The sequence below is a fragment of the Microtus oregoni genome, unplaced genomic scaffold, assembly GCF_018167655.1.
Source record: "Microtus oregoni isolate MIOR12 unplaced genomic scaffold, Mior012 000033F_ref0000390, whole genome shotgun sequence".
Classification (NCBI taxonomy): domain Eukaryota; kingdom Metazoa; phylum Chordata; class Mammalia; order Rodentia; family Cricetidae; genus Microtus; species Microtus oregoni.
The window spans coordinates 19,704,415-19,729,837 of NW_024543092.1; the positions used below are offsets into that span (position 1 = coordinate 19,704,415).

The 25,423-nt window shown below is 41.9% G+C and overlaps 1 protein-coding gene across 4 annotated transcripts in view; it reads right to left on the reverse strand.

The window, feature by feature from the left end:
- Prkn (parkin RBR E3 ubiquitin protein ligase) overlaps positions 1-25,423 on the reverse strand; it is a 1,202,830-nt gene that overhangs the window by 953,638 nt on the left and 223,769 nt on the right. For 3 of the 4 annotated variants that reach the window (XM_041680301.1, XM_041680299.1, XM_041680303.1), the window contains exon 2: positions 22,462-22,625. In XM_041680301.1, the coding sequence (XP_041536235.1) occupies positions 22,462-22,625 (164 nt within the window). Of the gene's footprint in view, positions 1-22,461; positions 22,626-25,423 lie in introns of those variants that run through there. The other variant, XM_041680302.1, reaches the window with a different exon arrangement.

Below are 25,423 nucleotides of genomic sequence, written 5' to 3' on the forward strand. Positions count from 1 at the left end.
TGGGTCAGCTCACAACCCAGGCGGGTTTTTGTCTCCAAAGAACCTCTTCCGCATCTTACCCTTGGGAGCCTTGAATGCAGGCTCCCCAGGAAAGAACTTCTTTCTGCTCCTGAGTCCAGCTGCCCTACACTGAAGACAGGATGGGTGTGAAATGTTGAGCTTTCCTTGTCCTCTATCAGCCCCTCCCAGACTAGAGTTGGTCTCCATGTGACAGCTGCAGGTGTGAGAGGCCAAACAGACTGTGAACGCCAATGGGATTGTCCTCTACTCCAGCTTTTCACCAAGGCAGTCCTAGCCTTTTCTGGGTCTCCTTGTCCCCCACAGGAATGTCATTAGGAGGGGCCTCCTCACTGCGTCGGGGTTGTCCTCCGTGCACTGCCCCAGTCCTCCAGCTAAAAACTCTCCAGTGGTTTGTCCTTGTCACTGTCAGAAGAAGGTCCTGTGCATAACAACAGAGAAAAGCAGAACCAAGATGGCTGTAGACTAAGAGAAAGGCTGTCCCCTTGGGAGGCCACATCACACCCCCTTGGTGCTTATTCCAAGTGTCATGGTCTTTCCTTAGAGTTGCTCTGCTATCCTGGAGGCTGTCAAGACCTGGCTGCAGAGGTGAGGAGGATTCAGATTCCAGGGATCTTGTCCCCGCTTACATCAGCACAGTAGAAAGATGTGTTTCTAGCCGGATAAGAAGGGAGATAGCAAGGGGTGGGCAGAGTGAGCAGGATCATTGAGCGAGGCTCATGGGTGCACAGAGCAGAGTTGCAGACTCAGGCTCCAATGATTCAATTTTGCATATTTCTACAAAGTCATACAAAACTGAAAAGGACAGAACATACTTATCTAGTTCTTTAATACCTTATAATCATTGGTCTAAACCAAACATTATTTTTAAATCTATAGCCTTTGCTTAAAGGGAAATCTTATGAAATGTGTTTCTGAAACGTCTACTGCAGGGACTTTTTAGAAGGTAAAAAACTAAATGGCAATTCAAAAATACATCAAGTCAAAAAAAAACTGCTTCAGGATGAACATGAATGTTACATTAAGAGATGATACCAGGTTAATTAGGGAACGAAAATGCCTTAAGGGGAAGAGAAAGGAGATAGAGTGCAGCTCATGTGTAGGAGTGACTACCAATCGCTAGCAAACTGCCTTTCTGTCCAAATGCAGACCAACCAAACACAGCTGTATAGGAAACAAGCATTTTTAATTAAGCTTAACATCATGTAACAGATGTTGGGATTTCTCCTCTACCCCAAGGACAACTGTAATGCTATTTGAGATGACAGGTGTCAACTGAGCAATGTGTATGATAGATTGCAGCAGCGATGACATAGTATTATTTAACAATCTATTCTAAGTATCACTTGCCAGGAAAAAAATAGCATAAATTTGGCAACCAAAATCCTAATTTAACCAAGGATCAGAATTTTCTTTGAATGGAATGACATTTTAAATTTTTTCCTGTCATCTTTGCTAACTTCCATTGTTACGAGAGTAAGGCCAAGTACGAAGCAACCCTGCAAACTGAGTCTTCATCAAGAACTTCCATCTTTTTCCTCCTATGGGCTGGAGCATATATCCCTTGTTCGGCCTACTCTATATAAATGACTTTAAACCATGACAAGTTTCCTCTTTGGGAGTTTGGATCTGTCAATAGGAGTTTGCTTTAAACCAAACAGTACGTCTTAACTACTGAGGAAGAAATTTCCTGGGAAGGAAATCACATTTTTCTTCTGTTCATAGCTGAGATCATATGTTCTCATCTGGAAGCAGCAGCTCATGAGACGGAGTCTGGAAGATGAGTAAGGACCTCACTTAGCTTTGGGCACAGGATAAATATTTAGAATGTAGTTAGGGATTATACTGGCTTAGTAAATAGTGGTTGTAGGCTCTCCTCCAAGAACCATTTACTTCACTAGCCCTGAGCAGCTGGTAAAATTAGTTTCTGGTACCAGGTATGGTTTCCCTCTTGTTGAGTAGATCTTAAGTCCAATTAACAAGCATCTGATTACCTCCAAGGCACATGACACTGGCTTTAGTAACTTTGATATTCTGTTCTCATCAAGACGAAGATCTCATTTCATGAGCACCTACCCCAAATTAGCCACCTGAGGACTGTTGTGCACATCTGTAGCACTATGGCTCGATACAGCTATCAGGTGAGAAATCCTACTTTGGAGGGTGTTACTCTACTTGGCTCAAACCCAGCAAAACAATGTAGTGGTCAAGGAAGCTCCCAGCACAGAAAGCCAAGGGCCACGGCAGAGATGATGATCCAGTAGCAACAGGTGATCAGCCGGTTTCCCATGGGTCAAAAGAGCTGGAATGAGGACTGTGGAGGCTCATACCAGGCCATACTTATGACCTCAGCATCTTCATCGTGAGCATCCGTCAAGTGTGGTTGTTACACTCTCAGTAACATGTAACTTAATTAAGAGGTTTGGAGACCAAATCTCAAATTTAACTAGCAAAATAAGACTTTCAGAGCAGTGTTCTGAGAGTCTGCCTAGTGAGACATCCTGCTACATAACAGCAGTTACAATGGGACTCTTTCCATTTGGGATGACAGAAAACACGGAGCCGTCTCATATGGTGGCAGTTACTTTTAATCTTACAAAAACAAAAACATAAATAGTGCCAGGTTTACATGAAGCATGATACCACCTGCTCCCTCCAAATTCTGCCATTTTCTAAGATTTTTAACCTTCAATATCAGACTTTAAAATTCCCATCTGAGCTTGTGGACATGTGTGCCAGCGGTCTTCATATCCATTTACGTGGTTGCCATGAGGGCAGCGCTGGCGTGGAGAGGTGCTGTCTGGACATTCTACTCTGTTTTCCCGAGCGTTAGAGATGAAATTTTTAAGCGCTCTATGTGTTCTTTCTCTCAGACTCTACTCTTTCTCTCCAGTGAAATGCCAGAGCCTTACAGCAGCTCAGCTGGGGCCCTGAGGAAGCAGATGCTACTCCGAGGGGGCAAGGTGGCTAATCATGCTGATGGAGTCCCTTTGCTTAGTGCCAAGAGGAGAACTGTGCCTGGCTGCCACTGGAAGTGACATCCTGAGATTTGCCTCTTTCTCCTTTTCATAGCTGTTTGCATTCAAAAAAGCAGAGTAAAGCTATTCTGCTTGGAAGCATTTTGATAAATTCAATTAAATATGCTGCTGGGCTATGAGAGTTTTGCTGTTTTTGCATGTATTATCAGTCAGTTGGTTTGTTTCCAAAATTATTTTTCCAGACTTTTCCTATAGGTAGATTAAAAACTTTAATGGGCTACGTTATCAAAAATTACTTAATTTCTCTCTGGTCTTATTCTTAATAAGTCACTTGATCTGGAGAAATTGAGGGCGATATTTTACACTTTCATGAAGCTTGTCTTTCTAAATGACAATTTGAATAAAGACATACTGTGCACAGAGAAGGCTGAGGAGTCTTAAAATTCACCGAAGAAGCCAGCTTAGTAATCAACAGCAGAACAATTTTATAAATGAGAAGATGCTACCTGGGAGAGCCAGGCAGTCCAGTCTCAGGGTGGCATACAAAGCAGCCCTACGTCCGAGAGCGGTTTTGAGTGTGTGCTCTCCTGCTCTACTCTCGGCAGCTGGAGGAAAATGCCATCCAGAGAGACATGTGCATCGTTTGAATGAAGCAGATGCAGGCTGTGAAGGAAATCAAACAACTCAGGGTAATAGACACAAACAATATTGCCAAAACTCCAAGGAATTTTTATTTAGTTTTTCATAATGACAGCAGATGTCATCATCCTTGTGACACACGTACCTACACCCATAAAAGCCTTAGCTTTTCACAATGTCTAAAGCAAGCACGTCAGCTCCTAAAGAAAAGCCAGACACACATGTATGCATAGCCATCCATTTAGCAGCATTCATGAAACGATATACAGATTGGCAGAGGCTACTTTCCTCTACTCCCTCAGCCACCACACATTCCCTCTTGGGGTCCAGCTTGTGCAGAGCGAATCTGAGCAATTGAGCTGTACTGCTGTGGGGGACAAGAACCAAGGAAGGAGAAGCAGAGACAAGGTTAAGGCAATATTTGTTCGGGAGTAACTTAAATGTCACTTCCAATTCAAAATAAGTTTGACCCACTTTAATGAGCAAAAGCTTGCACTTCAAACGGCAAGTTGCTCATACATAGGGCCAGATGGTGCCCTTTGGGATAAAAGCACTCTCAAATAGAACATCCCAGGGAGCCTCCACATGCCCCAATGTAACACAGTTTCTCCCAGATTATGCCTTTTAATGTTTCTGGCTCTTAGTATTTAATACAGTTTATGAAAGAATGCACAATTCAGACACCAGATTGGTGCTCATGTATCAGGTGTTCCAAGGCCTAAGTTGTGAACGGGAGAGTCATAGTTTTCATCCATTGTCGCTTTTGTAATCAATTTATCATCTTGATTACTGATATGAAACAAAAAATGTAAATGCTGAAAAACATTCAAGAAGAAACCTAGCAGCTCTCCCAAAAGTTAAACATGGCACCAGATGGTACCATATGACCCAGCAATTCTGTTCCTATATATGCCTCCAAGAAATAAGCATGCTCACACTACCTATATTCTAACAGCATTGTTTATTCTCTAAAAGGAGAAATACAAATGTCTATCAATTTATGAACAGGTAAATAAAATATTATGTATGTAGGATGAAATATTATTTGGCAATTAGATTGAAACTGACATAGACTACTTCTATAACATGGATAGACAGGGAAGATGTGAAGTCAAGGCAGGAAATCACAAGCACTATGCACTGAATTATTGCATATCCATACAGAAAGGAAAAATAAATACACAGGCACCGAAATCAGACTACTGGTTGCCAGGGACTAGAAGGAGGAAGAAACAATTGCTTGTGAGTTTGGACTTTCCTTTTGGAATGGGCAGAAATGCTCTAAAATTGATCAGGATGACAAATTCACACCGGTGCAGACACTAAAAGCCATGGGATTGCACACTAAGTGGGTCAATTGCATGATATTGAATTAGGTATCAATAGAGATGTTGAGGAGTATCAGCAGACACTAGAACTGGCCCGTTTTTGCTCTTTTATGTGAACCTAACTCTACACTTGTCTTTTGTTTGAGTGGATACTTTTTATTTTAATTACCTATTAAGGAACTCAGGCTGCTCAGGAATAGTGTTTGTAACAGTGGTCTGCAATTGCCCACACTGAGATACTGAGCATCCAGAGGCTGTGGTATGATTCTGATTCCTAACGCTGTACCTGACCCTAATGCTTCTAGGTACCAGTGATCCCATTCTCCCAGATCCTCCTGCCCTGGATCTTCTTCTTTGAGTCTGTCCCACTTCCTCAGCAGCTCTTGGCTGTCATTGCTGCCTCTTTTCTTTCTGCCTTGCCATCTACGTGGTGGCCATCCACTACAGCTTTTGCTAAAGCTTCCGTCTATCACTGAAGTGGCTGCCATGACCTGTAAGCCATTCCCTGTTGTGCAGAGTTAGCACTTCTTCAGTGGTGCTCCCGTGGCTCACAGGTATCTTCCGAGGATGGACCTGCTTCACCCCAGGGTTTTATATGATTCCACCTCCACGTGGCTGGCAGCACACCTGCCCTTTGCATTTTTGAACTGCAAGCGCCTAATCAGTGGTTTCTCAACCTGTGGGCTGCCATCCCTTTGGAGGGGGTGGTCACATATCAGATATTTTCATTACAATTTCTAACAGTAGCAAAATTACAGTTATGAAGTAGCAATAAAAATAGTTTTATGGTTGGGGTCACCCCAACATGAGGAGCTGTGTTAAAGTGTCACCGCGTTAGGAAGGTTGATAGCCACTGGCCTAAAGCAAAGCTGTGGAGGTCAATAAATACGTTGAATAATGAGAAAAGGTATACAAGAGAGAACATGGCCGAATGCGCACACAATCCTTTAGCTTGGTATGAGTCCATTTTGGCGAACTACTACTCCTAGGGAGGGGCTGAGAGGCCAGGGCAGAGTAGGCAAGCTCTCCACCGCTGAACCTCCCAGCTCCTTTTTCTTTGGTTCTGAGATAGATCTTGCTAAGTTGCCCTGGCAGGCCTTGAACTTAAAACTCCTCCGTTCTAAACCTCAGGAGTATCTGGGATTTCAGGCTGATCCTACCAAGCCTGACCATTTTTAAGGAACCATTTCAAGGTCTGGTATGGTGGTGTACACCCACATTCTTAGCACTGAGGGGGGATCACAGGTTTGGACCCAGAGTGGGCTACAGGGCAGCTCTGTCTCAAACAATGAAGACAAAACAAAGCAAACCTAAGCAAAACAAAACACATCTGAAAAGAATGTTCAAGAACTTACTTTGAAGGAAAAAGCACATAGCAACAAGTCTCATTTAATTCCATTTACCAATGGAACATCATGGCAGACAGGTTAGAGGAACTCCGAGTCCGTGGTGACGCAAAGATATAAATATAAGCACAGGGCAGACTATTTAGTGGTGCTCTGAAGTACTCACATCTATAACATGCAACCATATATGTAAGTTATTAAAATTATACTTTTACTATAGAAAACTCCAATTCCTATGGGGGTACTAAATCATATGACTGATGTGGGATTCCCCTCTGTATGCTGTGAATACCATTGGTTAATGAAGGTACTGTCTTGGACCTGTGCAGGGAATATAGGTAGGTAGCGAAAACTAAACTGAATCCTGGGTGGAAAGAAGGGCAGAGTCAGTGAGAAGCCATGGAGCCTCCTGTGGAGACAGATGTGCTGAAACTTTGCTGGTAGGCCACGACCTCATGGTGATGCACAGATTAATGGAGATGGGTTAAATTAAGATGTGAGAGTTAGCCAATAATAAGCTAGAGCTAATGGGCCAAGCAGCAATTTAAATAATATAGTTTCTGTGTGATTATTTTGGGGCCAAACGGCTGGCAACTAACTAGAGGCCTCCTTACTGCATATGACCAAGCAATGTGAATACACAAGAGTCAGGACATGACCATAAGTGCCTCAGCCAGATCAAGACATGGGAGAGGGGAGGCAGATTCAGACTCCAGGAAACTCTTCCTTATGCACAACAGCACAGTAGAAGGGACAAGTTTCTACCAGTAATACAAAGGAGGTGGCGAGGAGTTGGGAGAGAGAGACAAGGATCCTTGAGCTGGCTCGTGGTTACCTGAATTTCTATTCGCAGATCCACCCTGGAGGTAGGAATGGTAGAGACAAATGGAGTTTGATCTTGGCATAGTAATGTCTTTAACTATTTTGTAATGAGTAAATAGTAACTAAACAAAAGGTTAAAGTTGACTGATTTCTGTGGACAAAGGTTGTCTTAATCCTTATATACATTTTCTGTCTTCATAAAAATTCTCTGAAATCCTATAGATACATAAATGTGTGATAGAATACATTTATTATTATTTTACATATGGAGAAAAAGCAACAGAGCCCCCCCCCCCCCCAAAACAACAACTAATCCTTCCGTTGTTTGTGTGTCCTGCAGGTGGCAGGCCACTCACAGAACCTAGGCAGCGCAGCCCAAAGCCTTGCCCTAAACCCTGGACTCTGCAATCACCGTTTTACTTCCCACGTTATGGAAGTGATGTTTCCATATACGTGTAAAGGGAAGAGGGATGAGGAGGGCAAGAGAACAGAAAATACTTTACACAAAAAATAATGATTTATTAGTTCATTACTCTCCCTTTTAATTTTGGAAACTTTTAGAAAATTAAGTGTAAAGAAAATACACTTAAAATGTCACAGTATAACTTCAAACCTTTAAGTACAAGTTTTAACCACACCAAATCCTTACTTTTATTACTTGAAATGCTTGGAAAATTCTGCTCCATGACTTTCAGCCTTGAGCATGGAGAACAGCTGGCTAGAGAGGATTGTTTAACGAGCATGCACCTCCCACAGTGCTGGTGGGGGGGTATCTGCTCCCTGCAAAGCTCAAAGCACCTGCATCTGCGAGGCTGCCAGACTGCTCAGCCATAACAGTAACTGGGTGCAAACACGAGGGTTTCAGTTTGATTCCCAGAACCCAGCACAGATCAAGTGCTAGGGGCCAATATCTGTAATCCAAGTGCTGGGGGAGAGGACACCAAGGGGCTGAGTCTCACTGGTCAGCAAGCCTAGCCCAATTATGAGTTCCAGGACAGTGAGAGACCGACTCAAAGACTAAAGTGGAGAGCAACTGAGACAAACCTCAATCTCCAGCCTCCACATACATATATGTGCACACACACATGAACATGTACCTAAGTGCTTGTGCTTGCATATGCATGCATATGCACACACACACACACACACACACACACACACACACAGAGAGAGAGAGAGAGAGAGAGAGAGAGAGAGAGAGAGAGATTCGTAGCATTCTTGCTAGGAGATTCTGATATAGAAAACTGTGGCAAATATTTTGAGAAATAAATGAATAAATGGTATCTTTATTAACTCTAATAGGTAACATATAGAAATACTATATGAAGCTGAAATTTATGCATGAATAAAGAGACTGAGCCTATATAATTTTGATCTATAATAAGAAGCAAAATTATCACCAAGAGATGAGCCAGAGAAAACAAGAACATTTCACAGTTTCAATTGCTTAGCTATTTTCTGGAAGCCAGAGCAATTAGTGAGCATTGAGAGTCTGGGAACAATCCAGTATTAGTCTTCAATTTTATATTCCTCTTTCCTGTTGTCAAATCTAAAGGCTCAGATCAGCAGCTCTGAGACAAATGATACAGTGAAGATAAGCCAGCTACCGCTCCAGCACCATGTTTTCCTTCCCTTCCGCTATGCTTCCTGCCATGATGGTGATGGACTCAACTATCCCATGGAACAATGATCCAAATTAAATGCTTTCTTTTATAAGTAGCAGGTACAAATAGGTATGCTTCTCTATAGCTTATTGAATAGCTTGTATATATTCCTTATATTAAATCACACACACACACACACACACACACACACACACACACACACACATTCATTTTACCTTGGACTGCTAACAGAAATTTGACATATACAAGAAGTCAAGATTGCTACAATCACATCTTGCAATTAAACAAATTCAAAATCACTAAAACTCCCTATGCACTTCTATTGCAGTTTTCTTCCTATTCTACATTAGTCTCACCTTGACTGGAATGCAAGTGTGTACTCTGTGCCATGTCATCCATCCCTGACAGCATTGGGAACAAACTAAACAAGGTAGTCGGAGGGAGGACCTGACTGGAGGAAGCAGGTTACTGGGGTGGCTTGGAGGCGTCTGTTTTGTCCCTGGTGTCTTGTCATGTTGCCCTCTCTTTGCTTCCTGGCTGTTCACATCATGTGCTATTGTGGCATGACGCTCATAGGACCATAGGACCATAGTCAGTAGAGCGAGCAAGGTACCAAGTGAAACCTTTGAATGATTCTTCTCTAAACATATTTACCTTGTAGTTCCATCCTCTGGAACTACATGGAAAGAGAGAACCAACTCTTAGAAAATATCTTGTGATCTGTACACACATGCTGTGGCATGGGTGCGCCCATAAACCTTAAAAACATAATAAGTAGAATTTATTGGAACATCCTCCAGTAACATTCCTTTATTCCTCACTGTCTGATGACATCATTCTCTAACAGGCTTACACATTACTGATGACATCACTATCTAGCAGGCTTACATATTACTGTGACATCACTCTCTAATAGGCTAACATCTTACTGTGACATCACTCTCTAACAGGCTTACATCTTACTGTGACATCACTCTCTAACAGGCTTACATCTTACTGTAACATCACTATCTAGCAGGCTTACATCTTACTGATGACATCACACTCTAACAGGCTTACATCTTACTGTGACACCACTCTCTACAGGCTTACATCTTACTGTGACATCACTATCTAGCAGGCTTACATCTTACTGATGACATCACTCTCTAACAGGCTTACATCTTGCAATCAGCTCATATTAATTTAACCCATTTCTATTAATCTGTGTATTGCCATGTCGCTGTGGCTTACCAGCTAAAGTTCCAGTGTCTGTCTCCAGTGGGGCTACATGGCTTCTCTCTCTGCCTTTCTTTCTCCCAGCATTCAGTTTAGTTTTCCCCACCTAGTTCTGCTCTACCCTATCAGGCCAAAGCAGTTTCTTTATTAACCAATGGTGTTCACAGCATACAGAGGGGAATTCCGCATCAGTAGATAGCTATAGAGAGCAGAGCTCATGCCTCGTCTGTGGCTTACAGTTGGTTCTCAATGAAAGAGTCAGAATGAACAGATATTAAAACAATAAGTAGCACACATATTGAAGAGGGGGTCTGGATTGACTATAAATCTTGTAAAGAAAGGATACATGTTTAACTAGACTGAACAACTGCATGAGCTGTATCATTGATCCTAAAATAAAACACTAGGCTACATAATAGGCATCTCATACTAAGAAACACACAATAGTTTCTACAAATGTAGGGCCATTTTTGGAGTTCAATGACGTTGGCCCTCTTGAAAAATGGGAAAATAGAATTTGACCAACGAAGTTGAAAGCTTATAAGGATGCTGGGACAGGATGAGAAGGGGTATAAGACATACATTTAATGGTCATCTGTTAAAAAAAAACTTTAAAGCAAAGGTTTCTTCTACTGTGAAAGAACAGAAAAAAAATCTGTAGATGCAGGTACAATGACAAGGTGGGAAAGGACCATGTGTGACATAGCATGTCAGGTGAATGGGGGCTTCATCCCAGGAGTGGACTGTAGACATCCCTTTTAATTCCGCCCTCAGTATCATCAAGTATATCCCCTCAAAATGTCAGCATGGGCAAATAAGGAGTCTGTAGGAAACTATAGACTCCTCCACATTCTATACTGGCTTCTCTTACTCAGGCAGAGCCAGTTTACTAGGTACAGGACTGAGTTTTCCCAATTAAAGCCACTGAAACAAATAAACACAATGCACAGGGTGGGTAGTGATTAAGGAGGAAGGAGAGTAATAGCAGTAAGTCTGAATAACTAACAAGGAGTCACTATATACCAAAAGAGAAGGGAAGGAAGAGAGGATGGAAAGGAAGAAGGATAGAGAAGAAAGGAAGGAAGGAAGGAAGGAAGGAAGGAAGGAAGAGGGGTGGAGGAAGGAAGGAAGGAAAAGAGAGAAAAGAAGAAAGGGAAGGACAGAGGGAGGGATGGAGGGAGGGAGGGAAGAAGGAAGGAAGGAAGGAAGGAAGGAAGGAAGGAAGGAAAGAAGGAAAATTGTAATATATGTAACTGTGTATATAAATACACATAAGCAATTTAGACTAAATTTCTTTAACTGGGTTGACAATGCTCCCTCTAAGGGTCAAAGAGTATCTAACAAAACCCTCAGTACTAGACAGAAGACGCTCTTATTGGAGTTGGTGTTAAGGGTTAAGAAACTCCCAAAACATATTGCCCTTGCTTGTCTTCTGGGGAGGGGGAGAGTAAATCCTGATTGCTGATGACACCATGCACTTCACTCAGAAGGCTCTGAGTTTGAACTGACCTGAAAATCTACCCCCTGAAGATTAGTTTTCTTGGTACCAGAAGATAAATATGAACTTCCAAATGAGGGAAGCAACCAAGAGACCTACTATGATGTCCTACTACACACAAGCTATGAGCAGCATGGCATGACAATCCTAAGAGTGTGATAGTGGTACATACACCTTTGCAGTAACCACCAACTCTCAAGTTGGACTTGAGACCCATTCAACAAGAGAGAAACCATATCTAGTACTGGAAATCTAGCCAACTACTCAGGGCTAGTGAGGTAATGGATCTTGGAGGAGAAGTAAGTTCTACAACTGCCATATTACTAAACAGTATAATCCTTAACTATATTCAGAGTGTTTGCCCTTATATCCATGGATAAAGTGTAGTCCTTACCCCTCATCAAGGAAATTTTCCTTTGCAATGAGTGGAGACCACTACAGACAAACACATCAATCAAAATGCAGATTAATAGAGTCCAGTCACAATGGATACATCCACAAAACACTCCTGCACTTAAGGCTTAGAGAACATTGTGGAAAAGGGGATGGAAAGATTTTTTTTTTTTTAGAACCAGAGGATCAGGGAGTTTGCTATGAGATTGTACCTCCTAGTAATGCCAGAAGCTCTACCCATAAAGTTTCACCAACAAGACTGTCTAATCATGAGTTGAACAAAGGCAATAGCAATAGACATGCCAAACTGGGTAGGGGAAAGTCCATGAGATCTCAATATATATGAAATATTATGGCACTAAAGGAGGCTGAAAGTGGGAGAAATAGTCTTGCCCAGGGAAGAGCACACCGATTGGCTGTCCAATACCAAATGCTCATCCCTGAAGAGATACACACAAGTAACATTATACGGACTGTGCTGGTTATTTATATTTAACAGTATACCTATATATCCATAACCATATATGCATCTAACAACAATTAATTTTCAAAAAGGGATTATAAGTGTGAAAGGGAGAAAAGGGGCATATGGGAGGGTTTTGACAGAGAAAGGTGAAAGGGGAAATCAGGTAACTATCTCAAGAATAAAACAATTTAAAAAACAATGTTCAAGATAAACAAAGAATGTAGAAACTGAGCAGCTATGAGCAAGGTTTCTGTCATCAGTGTGAGAACCATCTAATGAGAGACACAACATGCTGTGCAAGCATAGGTGAGCCCTTTGGATTTGGTTTGCTTACTTCTCATTTGCTTTTCTAGTCTCTGTAAAACACTATCAATAAAACTCATTCATTCAATGAGATAGTATAATTGTTTTTTCTAAAGATCTTCCATCAATAACTTTTTTAGGAACAAACAGAATTTGCCAGACATGGTGATGCAGCCTTTAATCCCAGCACTCCTCTGAGGGGAGGGAGAAGCAGGTAGGTTTCTATGAGTTCAAGGACAGCCTGGTCTACAAAATGAGTACTAGGATGGCCACAGTGAAAACCTGTCTCAAAAAGCCAAAGGGAAAAAACCCAAACCAACAAAAACATGAAATAACAGACAAAATAAAAATTGTTCAAAAAAAAAGCCCAAATGATCTGATACTTTAGAATAGGGCATAGCTGTAATCTATTGTGAGGGACCTCTACCTGAGGCAAGGGTTAAGCATACACAGCAACCCCGAACATGACAAGCTAAGATTATTTATCAGGTCTCATGCAGCTCAGGCGAGCCTAGAGCTCACTATGTGGTTGACTTTGAACTCCAATCCTCCTGCCTCCACCTCCCAAGTGCTAGAGTTACATGTGCACTACTAAACCTGGAAATTCTTATTATATATTGTCATAATTATAATATCATACTTATAGAAGGAATTTTCATCAAATAAAGACTTTCATATTCCTAATTTCAGAAAGATGCACTGATTCTTGTCTTTTAAATACTCGATACATTTTTGTACTTTCAGTGATTGTTTTTAATAAAATAAATTGCATCATAGCCATATTTACCTTTGTCGTTATTCTTTTAATATTTCAGACACTCCCCTAATGTGAAATAAAACATTTTTACTTAATTTTCTACCAATCACAGGATTGAATAAACAATATACAATTATGGATAGATGTGTGTGTATAAACATATATAAGACAAAATTTTAGGCAAAAGGTTGAGATGAAATCAAGGACATTACATGAGATTATACATGAACAATTCATAAAGATTGACATTTGTGGCTTCAAGATTTCCATTTAAACACTCAAAACAAACATAAGAGAAGTTACTGACTTAATCTGGAAAGCAAGAGCCACACATAGTCGACTACAGAATGACAGATTATGTAAATTCAGCATCTCATATAATCATTTCAGTGGCCCGAGAAAGCAATTTCCGTTCAGAGTGCCTCCTCTTGCCCTCTATTTTACATTTGAGTGACTCACAGATTCCTAGGAGCGATCTTAAATTATTGTGTGCCCCTTGTTAAACAGATTTTTGAACGGTAAGTACTCTTGTAAAAATGTGCCCCATATAAAATGGCACATACGGTACATTCTGGAATGCCGACTTCCTTAGGATGGAACACACTCTTGTCTTATAATAACAGTTTGTCATATGATTTGAATCAAAGAAGTTTCCACAAATGCTCTATAAAGTACTATTTTAAGGTTAGTTCGTGTGTGGAGGAGTAGGCAATTTGGCATGGGTAAATCTTTTCCCTTTCTGAATGTTTTATAACAGACGAAATTGCAGGATAAATCAATAACAAAAGGTTTATTGTTTTGTTTGTGAATTACTCATCAATTTAAAATGATAACCCCACACCTGTATAAGCCAATATTTCCTATATAAAATTTTATCCAGTTGTCAGAACAACTCTTTAAAATGCAGGCACTAATGCCATTTCCATTTTGTAGATGAAAGAAAAAAGTGAAGACTGAAGAATTCTAATGTCTGCCCATATCAGACAGTCTGACTCATGGGTGATTCATATCTATCTCATTATAAGAGTATTAGGAAGTCTAGCAGAACTCTAACTAAATGATTTCATCCAGTACACCACATTCTAAAAGTTTTAACTTCTGTGTTATATACTGCAATATATGTAGGTTGGATGACATCATCAAACTTGACAAAAAAAATGTATATATAAGGTATGGAGGTTTTTGTGAGAAATGCAAACATACCAATGTTGCTGGATGAAAACTGACTCTGAGATCATGAACTGTAAACCATGGGGGCTGAGAATACCCCCCTCAGTCGTGTACAGAGTTGTTAGTGTCCAAATGACGATGGAAATATCTTAGGAAAGTGTTGTTTTTATTTTCTCTCCGTCAGAGCAATGTTTTGATGAATTGTGCATAGATGGAATACAAACAAGCACCCAATTCCCTTTAAAACACTTGGATGTAAAAATGAATGAAGAGCAGCCTCAGCGAAGCCTGTGTTGAGCTTTCAAATGGCGCACACTTGATACTGAGTCTGAGGGTGATCCAAAACACAAACTCCTCTGGTCCTTGCTGTCCTCACTTCTCCCTCACGTCAGAATGTTTTATTAATTTCAAGAGTAGTACTCTGGGCCATAGTTAGACTGCATAGTAAGATTTAGCTGACTGATACCTGAGAAGGAAAACTAGCCAGGATCAATGATAGAAAGCTTTCGATGGAAAAAACCCCACAGTGAGATGAACTTCTAATATACCTGCAAAGCCTGGAGCTTTTTCCCAAGAACCACGCCCCTAAGCAAGCGTGTCTGGGGGGAAATGTGTACATGTAACAAGGTGGCATACTTGGGCTTTTAAGAGTTATCTACAGAGGGATTTTTCACAGCACATCAGGAATCCTCCATGGTTTTCTTTCATTTGAATGAGTCTCTCAGTCCTGTTTTAGTACATGGCCCAGGAAAATACTCAGCACATCCTTCAGGCCTTGAAGAAGTTGCCATGGCAACAGTCATTTATCTAATGTTGATTTTTGTTAATTGAGTTTCTCCTGCTAAATAATGTATGGAGATTGTACTCCTACCAACAGTAAACACAATACTTAATAAAACAAAATGGGTAAACACAGTACATTCAGACAGCTGAGCAAAACTCCCCCGCTGAATTCTGTTTTCTGGACACCTAACTTACATGGAAAGAAAATAAAATTTGGAGTAAATACTGTTAATCAACTCTCTAAAGCTGACACTCAAGACCATTAAAAGAACGACACCGTGAACTTTCAGAGAGCTTTCTCATAGACACATTTTTGTTCTTTTCTGACATTATTTGGCTTGCTAACATTTCCTGGTAAAAAGCAAGAAGGAAAAGGCAGAATCTGAGTCAAGAACCTTCTGGTTCGTAATAAATAATCCTGGAGGCCTAGACACAAACTCTTGCTTCTTCCATTTAGCTCTTAATCAGGACTGTACCAAACAAAATCTCTAACAATACTGGGACAATAGGGTGAGGGGTCTAAGTGCACTGCAGGACAACAGAGGCAATGGGACAGGGTGTTTGACACTAGGACACCGTGGACAGTCCTGGCTGTGATTCCCTTCCTTTGACAGGCTTCCTGCGGGACCGTCGTGCGCATTACGTACTAACACAGGCGTCCTGCGTGGAGCTTTAAGAGCTCCACAAGCTTGTATTCCTCAAGTGTCAACAGCGTTTGGATTTGAGCTCCTTGTGGACAATGACAACACGAGTCTGGTAAAGTCACAGACTTGGGATTTTCAGCCACTTAGAAGCTAAGAGAATCTCAACTCTTACATTTCTTTTTCAAGTAATTGCGTATCTGTGGCAGTTCTTAAAGATGTTTTCCATGTCAACAATGGAAAAGGAAGGTGGAGACTTCCTTTCAGAAGAAAATAAGAAAACTGTGGGTCTGAACTGTGCAATGAGGTATGTGATCTATAGCTTCCACGTTACTGGAACTGTGCAATGAGGTATGTGATCTATAGCTTCCACGTTACTGGCGCCAACTGAAGAGGTCAGAGTATTCCTGAAGCCAGCACCTGCTGTGCACAGGAATATCCTCTCTATCACTCTAGACTCCGCCACTGAGCTGCACCAACCGGCTCCTACAGCATCAGCTGGAATTCACGTGGACTCAGGCTCAATGAGGCTAGCAATCTATCCCCCTAGCAAGACAACCTGCAGGAAAGATTCCTGCACAGACCCTAGAGTAACAGTTTTGGTTTACACAACTGTAAGCTTGTATGTGTACAGAGAAATCACTGTCTGGTTGCTCTCTGGATAAAATGGCATTTAACCTGGCTTTGTTCTGTTATAGGATCACAGGAAAAATGCATTATATCAGACACTTACACTGTCATTTGCAGAATTTTCTCATATACAAACAATAATTCGTGGTGGAATGCATTCAACACTAAATTTATCTCACTTCTTGTTGCCTTGTAGTCAATAGAGAAAGTGGAACAATTTAAACTAAATTTAGTTTACAAATGAAATAATTTTGTCCCTAAATTCTATTACCTTAATGCATGTTATCAATAAATAGGAGAGCATTTTTAAATGAATGTTTTCTGTAAACAAACAACAATGGTTATGTGAAGTGCTCATTTATTTCCTAACATTGCGGTACAAGCGTCTCAATTGAATTTGGAAAACACGCTCAACCGAGTACCCTACGGTCAAGAACTATTTACTTCTTATTTAGGTGCATTCCTTAGCAAGGTTCTGTAAATGAACACTAACCATGGGTATTTAGACCTGTGAGACCATAATGATTCTGCCTAAGCACTTAGCCTCCCTGTGCTGCTTGGCTGCAGCAAACTGCTCCGCTAGATTTCTGGGTTACCAGATGGCTTCTTTTCTGGCCTTTTGGACAGAGATCAGGACATTATTGATGCTTTCTTTTCTCTCACCTATACACATTGGCATTTCTGAGTTGACAAATTCACCAGCCCCCATTCTGTGATAATGGGATAAAGAATGGGATAAAGGGAAATCCCAGGAACTTGTCCCAGCTCTTATTTCTGGGTCTCCAGCAGAAACTCACCCCTGCTCTTGTCTCTGGGTCTGCAGCAGGAACTCACCCCTTCTCTGGTCTCTGGGTCTGCAGCAGGGACTCACCCCTGCTCTTGTCTCTGGGTCTGCAGCAGGAACTCACCCCTGTACTTGTCTCTCTGGGTCTGCAGCAGGAACTCACCCCTGCTCTGGTCTCTGGGTCTGCAGCAGGAACTCACCCCTGCTTTGGTCTCTGGGTCTGTAGCAGGGACTCACCCCTGCTCTGGTCTCTGGGTCTGAAGTAAGAACTCATCCCTGCACTGGTCTCTCTGGGTCTGCAGCAGGGACTCACCACTGCTCTGGTCTCTGGGTCTGCATCAGGGACTCACCCCTGCTCTGGTCTCTGGGTCTGGCAGGTCTTTGTTCAGTGGTGTTCTTGCCTCTACCTTTCAGAAGGCTGTTGCAGTTGCATTGCATGTAATATACAGACTTCTTGGGCTGCAGATTGGGGTAGGGTGTACAGGGAAAAGCACTTACCAGTTTCTCAGGAACAGAATGCTTGAGGATCCTCTGAGATTTGTGTACATGTCTTGGTTTTGTTTCTATTGTGTTTTTCTTTTTTATTTTCCTTTACATCTCTAAAGCTCTTAAAAGTCTTACCAAGACAATACCATGGTCACCTAATAGTGCAACTCATTGTGATTGGTAGCTGTGTTCTCTAGGAACTGGAATTCTATGGTTTTTTCAATGTTGTAATATAAGTTATATATTAGTCTTATTTCACCAGTTAGGAAGACAAACCTGCTTACATTTTTTATTGTTAAAATTATCACAATACTGCTACAGTAAGCCATTATTTCCCAAAGTACCTGGGATGAAGTTTCTCATAATACTTTCTTCCTCGAGCAAATTGAGGCTCTAAAACCTGAGGTGCACTGCCTAGAATCTCAATTTTCTAAGAACAATCCCTACATAAGCTTTTGTCCTGGGATAATTTTAATAGAACCTCTTTTCCTCCTCAAAATACTACATTCCTTCATAAACTGGGTCTCTAAAAATTATGAAAAGAAAGCAAATGGAAGTAGGAAGAAAAGCCCAGCAAGCACATATACCCCTCGTGCTGCCTACCTTCTCATTGGCACAACAGCATGCGTGGTGAGCGTTCACCTGTGGAAGCTTCTAGAGCCTCATCCACAACATTCACCTGCTCCCCTCAATGGAACGTCTCGCTTCACTCTACAGCTTACACCATACAAGGGTGATTGCACAATGACGCCCACATATTCTAGAATTGTGCATGAATATCAAAGAATACTAAAGTCCCACCAACTGCACACTTAAAGGAAAACATGCCCACATCATGCAGTGTGCCAGATCTTTATAATGAACCTCAAGTATGAACATAGGTTGCTGTTATTTCAAAATTGAAATCACTAAACTAATTTAATAAAAATTCCATAAATATCAAGGTTTTTTTTAGTTTTCAGTATACTCAGGTATACAAGCAAAATATACAATAATTTGAATTAAAGAAACAAAATGAAAATAAAAACATTGGAGGATTGTAAATGATCATATGATTACTACCATTAAAAAAGAGAAACACTAATTAATTAAAATCACAAACATGCAGAGTCATAGATGTCTGTTTTTATGGTTCCCTTTCTTTAAAATTATTATTACCAAGCCAGGCTAATGTCAGCACTTGGGAGGCTGAAGCAGACAGGGATCTCTGAGAGAGAGGCAGCAAGAGGCTTGGTTTTCATAGTGAGTCCTGAGACAGTCAGAGCTACATAATAGAGAGACTTTGTCTCAAAAAGACCAAAAATATTATTATAACTAATATGAATTAATTCTATAGTCAAAAAATGAATATAATAAAAAGAGAATGCTAATGCTGGGAAATAGTATGAGAATAGTTCACATATACATGCAATACAACACAGCTGGATAGGCTGTTCTCATTGCCTCCTCTCTAACCTACTTTACATGTATTGATTGTGATTTCTCATGGGAGTCTGGCATTGAGATGATCTAAATTCTCAAATGACTGCTAAAGATGGCAATCAGGATAGCAGCACTGTTAATAACGGCATACATCTGTACAGTATTTGTATGTGTAAGGTCTTTATACAAACAAAACCATTGCTTTCTTACAAAGTTGCAGCAAGATTTGATCTCTTATTATTTCTGTCTTTAAAATGAGCAATCTGAGAAAAGAAACCAAATTCTCCAAATGAGTATAGTATACATAAACATCAATTTGTCTTAATTTGTTGCATTAAAAACTAGATGCACTCTAGTTACTTTAGAGGTAGATGAAGATAAAGACACTGTTAGAATATGCATCTGCTTAGTATGCTTTGTTAAGAGAAATAGTCTTAATGAATGTGAAATTGTTTCCCACTCATCACATCTTGGCAGAAGTCAGCTATACATAGTCAGGGATTAGCACATCCATCCTGACAGATGCCCCTTCTCCTCACAGACCTCTCCAGGGCCTGTTTCCCTTCAAGGACAGGCTGAGCTGAGCACCCCTGCCACACTACTTGGTACCGCATTGCTTTACCAGAACCTTCCCTTTTGAACCTTGTGCTTCTCATCTAAAACACTACCTACTACTTCTCTACCTTTACCGAACTGCCATCGCTTATATCAGGAAAGTTAGGAAAACAATTGTGTCTGTGTGTATGTATGCATGTGAGATCAACGAACAACCACATATGGACATCCTCATCCTCGCCATGTGAGGCAGGGTCCTGTCTGCTGTTGTATGCTAGGCCAGTTGGCCTGTCCATGTCCCTTCTCCCCTTAGAATCTCTATACCCAGGTCTTAGTGTTTGTGTGACAGTCTTTGTCACTGAGCCATAACCTCAGCCCCTAAAGCAGAAATTTTCTTCATTTCCTTCTTAACCCTCAGAATTTAGAGTTTTTAAGTTAGCCTTAAAAGTGTCACTTGGGTGGACTGTACTTCCTGAGGTGTTTTTGTCCCTTGCTACTGAAATTAAAATATTCATCCTGCTTCATCCTTGCCCCCTGGCAATTGAATCTATTCCAGTTGCTTCAAAAGAATTTCTCTCTGGCAAATATCTGTGCGTATAAAGTCTGCTCCTTTGGTCCAGCCCAAGGCTCCAATGGTTAGCTAAGCATTTCCACAGGTATCTCCCCTCACAAACTGAGCGCTCTGAACACTCACCCTGTTGATGGCATCCCTTTACTTTCTGTGAATAAACTCACAGTGCCAAGTCCATCAAGAGTCTGCCAAATGCCCCTGAAAACTCCATCTTTTCCTCAGTCTTTAGTATAGTCTCCAAGTTCTGGAAGAACGAAGACTGTCTTGCCTCCCAAGCACGTCAAGTGCTTATCCTTCCATCAAGAGAATCCTTATCTTGACTCAGTTCATCCAGGAGCTGTTTCCTGGTGCCTTCCTGTTAGGTGTCCCATCTGCATCTTTGAAATGACACAGTGCTCGTCTTTGCTTGCAAAGCAGCAATAATTATGCACAGCATATATCTATTTTATTCTAACTGTGTGGCATTGCTAGGATTTTCCCGTATGTGGTGCCCCAGACAGTTTGATCTAGTGTGCATGTAGTTTCAGAGCCCTAGCCAGGTAAAGCACAGACTCCATGCAGGCAAACTGAGCTCTGTCTTTTTATCAATTCCAATCCGCCCTCCCCCCACCAGCCAGAAGCCCTGAACACTGGAAATTCAAAAACGCAAAAAAGCAAAATAAGACTCGAATCAGTACATAGATTTTCATAGCATCAATCCTCTGCAACAATTAGTCTTCCTGAATAAGAAACAGCTAACTGTTATGCATGCCACCCTACCTGGTACGGGAGTGGGCTTTAGAATCTAAAAGGCTTCACAATACACTTCACTTGGATTCAAGAAGCAGTTTTAAAACCATTTATTTGTGAAGGAAACAATCTTAGGCTTAGAAGTTGGCAGATACAGCGAAAAGCTTTTTAGTTGACTGAAATAAAAAAAAAATCAAAACAGTTTTTAGCACAGGCACTTCCCTTATGAAAACAAATTGCCTGGAAGCAAAGCACAGCAGTTTCCACACAATGGTGGCCCCACCGCCAGCAGTGGAGCAGGAGAATGGCGGAAGAGATTTGCATTTCTATAGTTCCTTTGTGTACCCACATTCCAAAACCGGTTCACAAAGCGGCAAATATCTTGGCCCAAAGAGGACTGGCTGGACTGGGTAGTGTGAGGCCTGACAGCATTGATCCCTACTGGGCTGTGAGCAGGAGGCAGGGAGGACTTGCTTGCCCTGCTTCTAATTACTGCAGTACGTGGGGCTCATATCTGCTGACCTTCCCAAAGCACCACCACTGTTCTCCTACTCTAGCGGATGGACCTGCTCATCACCTCCTGGCCAGTCCCTTACATGCACTGATCCAAACGCAAGATGCAAGAAGAAAGGGTTTCCAGGGGCCAGATACCCAGGAAGCCACATCCCTATAGGATGTGATCCCTACAGTCTGCTCAGTTCTGTATCAGGGGCAGAGGCCAGGGGTGACTTCACCTACATTTGGCTACACAAAGATGGCCTTTTGCTGTATAATTCCGATGTTGTTCATGGACTTCTCCGAGTACTCTGCATAGGGGGCCCTGGGCCAGCATCCGGTGCCGCTCTCCAAGCAGCAGCTGTGACTGTCCTCCAGGGGTCACAGTTGGGTTATAAATCCCTCACCGGACCACGGGCTGAGAATCCTGATTGGGAACAATTTATTTGAACCCCTCTTCATTTCGATTCAAATGGAATAAGGAAGGTAAAAATTGAACAGATCCAGAAATTGTGCCTCGCTGCTCTCGCAGACAGTAAACATTTATTCACTAAGCCTAGCTCCTCGCTTCTCTTTCCCTCTCTCACCTCGCTCAGCCTTGGTCCTCCAATCCTTCCTGCTTGCTGCTTTAATGCATAATTAAGAAGGTCAGAATTAATGAAGCAGTGTGGAGTAAAGTTCAAGGAATCCCCAGGCACTATTTATTCTATTAGATCCCGGGCATGAACGTCAGATTGGCAGCGGAAGCTGCATGGGCAATGGGTCCTGCTGAATCCCAGGAACCACCCACCCAGGGAGACTCACCTGCACTGTCAGGTCATTCCGAAGCTCCTTCCCAGCAAAAATCACACGCAGCTGGTCAGCAGGAACCCCCTGTCGCTTAGCAACCACTTCCTTGAGCTGGAAGATGCTGGTGTCAGAATCCACCTCCACTGGGAAGCCATGGCTGGAGTTGAACCTGACGTACACTAAACACAGGCAGAGAGACACAAGCATTACTCCAAGCCCTTACTGGCCAGTGAAATGTCTCTGGAAATGCTTGCCCCTCGTCTGCCCGTCAGTGAACGGCATATATTTTATTTCATTTATAACAGGGAACTTCATACTATAGAGCAGTAGCCAGAAAAAAAAAAAAAAACATTTTCCCAAGATGCTTCCCGTTCATACACCAGTCAGTGACCTGCAAACCAAGACTGCGCTGTGCCTTTGACATTCATCCTCCGAAACAGAGGGACTCAAGCGGAACACCTGCTTGATTGGAATCTCAAGATCCCCATGAGTTTATAAAATATTCTGCTCCAACAAACTGAACAAATGCTCCCTCCCTCCCAGGGCCCTCTGCATAAAAATCAAAGGCAGCATGTTGATGTTCCACAGAGAAATGGAGGAAATGGAAGCCACATTGTAGACAAGTGAAGAGAGCTGGGGTCATAGGGCTGGGGCTCTGTGAAGGAGTTCTGGACTCTGTTAAATGGCTGTAGGTGCTAAGTAAGGACTCTGGGCCCTGTGTAAAGATTTTGGCTCATGGGTCTCTGGATTTCTAGAGAGATTTTAAAGTAACTTATCTATGTTGTTGGAAAGTTCTCTTTATTAGACTCTGGCTAGAACCCATGGCCTTCCCCACACTGTCTTCCTACTTCCCTTCCCTTGTCAAACCGTCCCAGCATGCCTCACATCCACCTGCCCTTTCCCGCCATCCACTCTCTTCTCACTTCTCCAAGTCAGGCTCTTATTGAGTACTTTCTAGATCCTTATGTTGGGTGCAGTGTGGATGCCTTTAATCTCAACACTCCAAAGCACAGGCATTTCTAGGTCAACCTGCTCTAAACAGAAAGTTCCAGGATAGCCTAAGCTACATAGAGAGTCTGTGTCTGAAAGAGAAAAATAAAACAAACAAAAATACTTTCTAGATTCTTGCATATAATATAGTCTTTTGTTTTTAATTCAAAACTTTAGTAAAACTAGCATACACACTTTAAATAATTGTGTGAGACAGAGATAGGAACTTTCCAATCAACTTTAGAGACTTAATTCTTTTCCTTGCCATAGATCTGTCCTGGACGAAGGCCAGAAGTCACACATGTTTCAGGACTCTGGTTCCTAAACTGAGTTCTTGTTATCTTTCTTCTCCTTTTATACAGTCACCTGAAGACTGTATGGGAGCGTGTGACCGAAGCTCCAGTCCAGACACCTGGATAGAAAGGCACAAGGACATTCCATGGCTGGCCTAGCTGGAATAACTTCTGCCTCAACCCAGAAATGCCGTATTGTCCTGTAGGGATAAGTCCCGCCCCTTAAGGGGCGTGTTCGCCTCGGGCTAATGTCTGCCTATAAATTTGGCGAGCAAGCTCCGAGCTGCTCGCTTCTGCTTTCCTGGTCTCCGCAGGAACGGTGGTTCTGTAAGTCTATTTCTACATTAAAGCTATATATATATATATATATTTACACTCTGTCTGCATTTGTTTACGCCGCTACATTTTGGCGTCCAACGTCGGGCTATTTTGCCCCCGACTCAAGCGGGTAGCCCGCTAGCTAACACAGCACCCTCCCGGGTGCTGTTTTTCAGTTCGTGACTCCGGCCCCAGTGCCGAGTCCGAGACACACTCGGCGACACAGGCCCATTCTGCCTGCCTTGGCTAAGTTTTGCAGCGGAACCCCACTGCCTGAATTAGCAGAAGCTCAAGAACTTGCGGTTTTGCAACAAAAGCTGCCACAGTGTCAGATTTGGTCTGTTACAAAGTGACTTGGCCGGTTGTGGTGGCGCACGCCGGTAGGATTTGCTGAAGGAGGCAGAGGCAGGAGGATCACAAGTTTGAGGCCGGCCAGGCAGTGGTAGAGCACGCCTTTAATCCCAGCACTTGGGAAGCAGAGGCACGCAGATCTCTGTGAGTTTGAGGCCTGCCAGGCCTTGGTAGTGCACGCCTTCAATCCCAGCACTTGGGAGGCAGAGACAGGCGGATCTCTGTGAGTTCAAGGCCAGCCTGGTCTACAAGAGCTAGTTCTAGGACAGGCTCCAAAAACACAGAGACCACCACTGGCAGGAACCGATCTTTGCAGGTAAAAAAATTTTCTTTTATAAATAAAATGTCTGAACACATTACTGTTCAAGAATTTAATGATTTTTTTAATTGTACCATGTGGGAGATTTTACAAGAGGTGTCTATCACCCCACATATATGGATCCTTCTGGGAGTCGTAGTTTTCATTGGCACCAAATGGTTTGATAATAGAAATATGATAAAGTCTTTACGAGACGAATCCAGGATTCTTAATGTAGAGATTGAACGCTTAAAAACAATTGAGAATGACAACAATCTTCTCAAGAATCAGTTTGAAGTTCTCCAGGCTGATAACAATCTTATCAAGAATCAGTTTGAAGTTCTCCAGGCTGATAACAATCTTCTCAAGAATCAGGTTGAAGTTCTTCAGGCTGATGTTAAGGAGAAATTCATTAGTATGGAAGAGGGAACAGCTGATCTGGACCATAAGATTCAGTCCCTTTCTGTTGGAAAGGAAACATTAACTGAGAGAATCAAAACTGCTGAATGTGACAATCGGATTTTGTCTAAAGCTTATGACAGATTGACGGAAAGATTGTCAATACAAGAAGGCACGGTTTATGCCATAAAAATTATGTCCAAAGATGAGATGTTATCTCTAACGGACAAACTTCATACATTAGAATCCTCAATGAAGGCTTTGGAACATAATTCTGGACAGGAGTTTCAGACATTGCAGAAGGCAATGGTGAACAGAATTGAAAAGA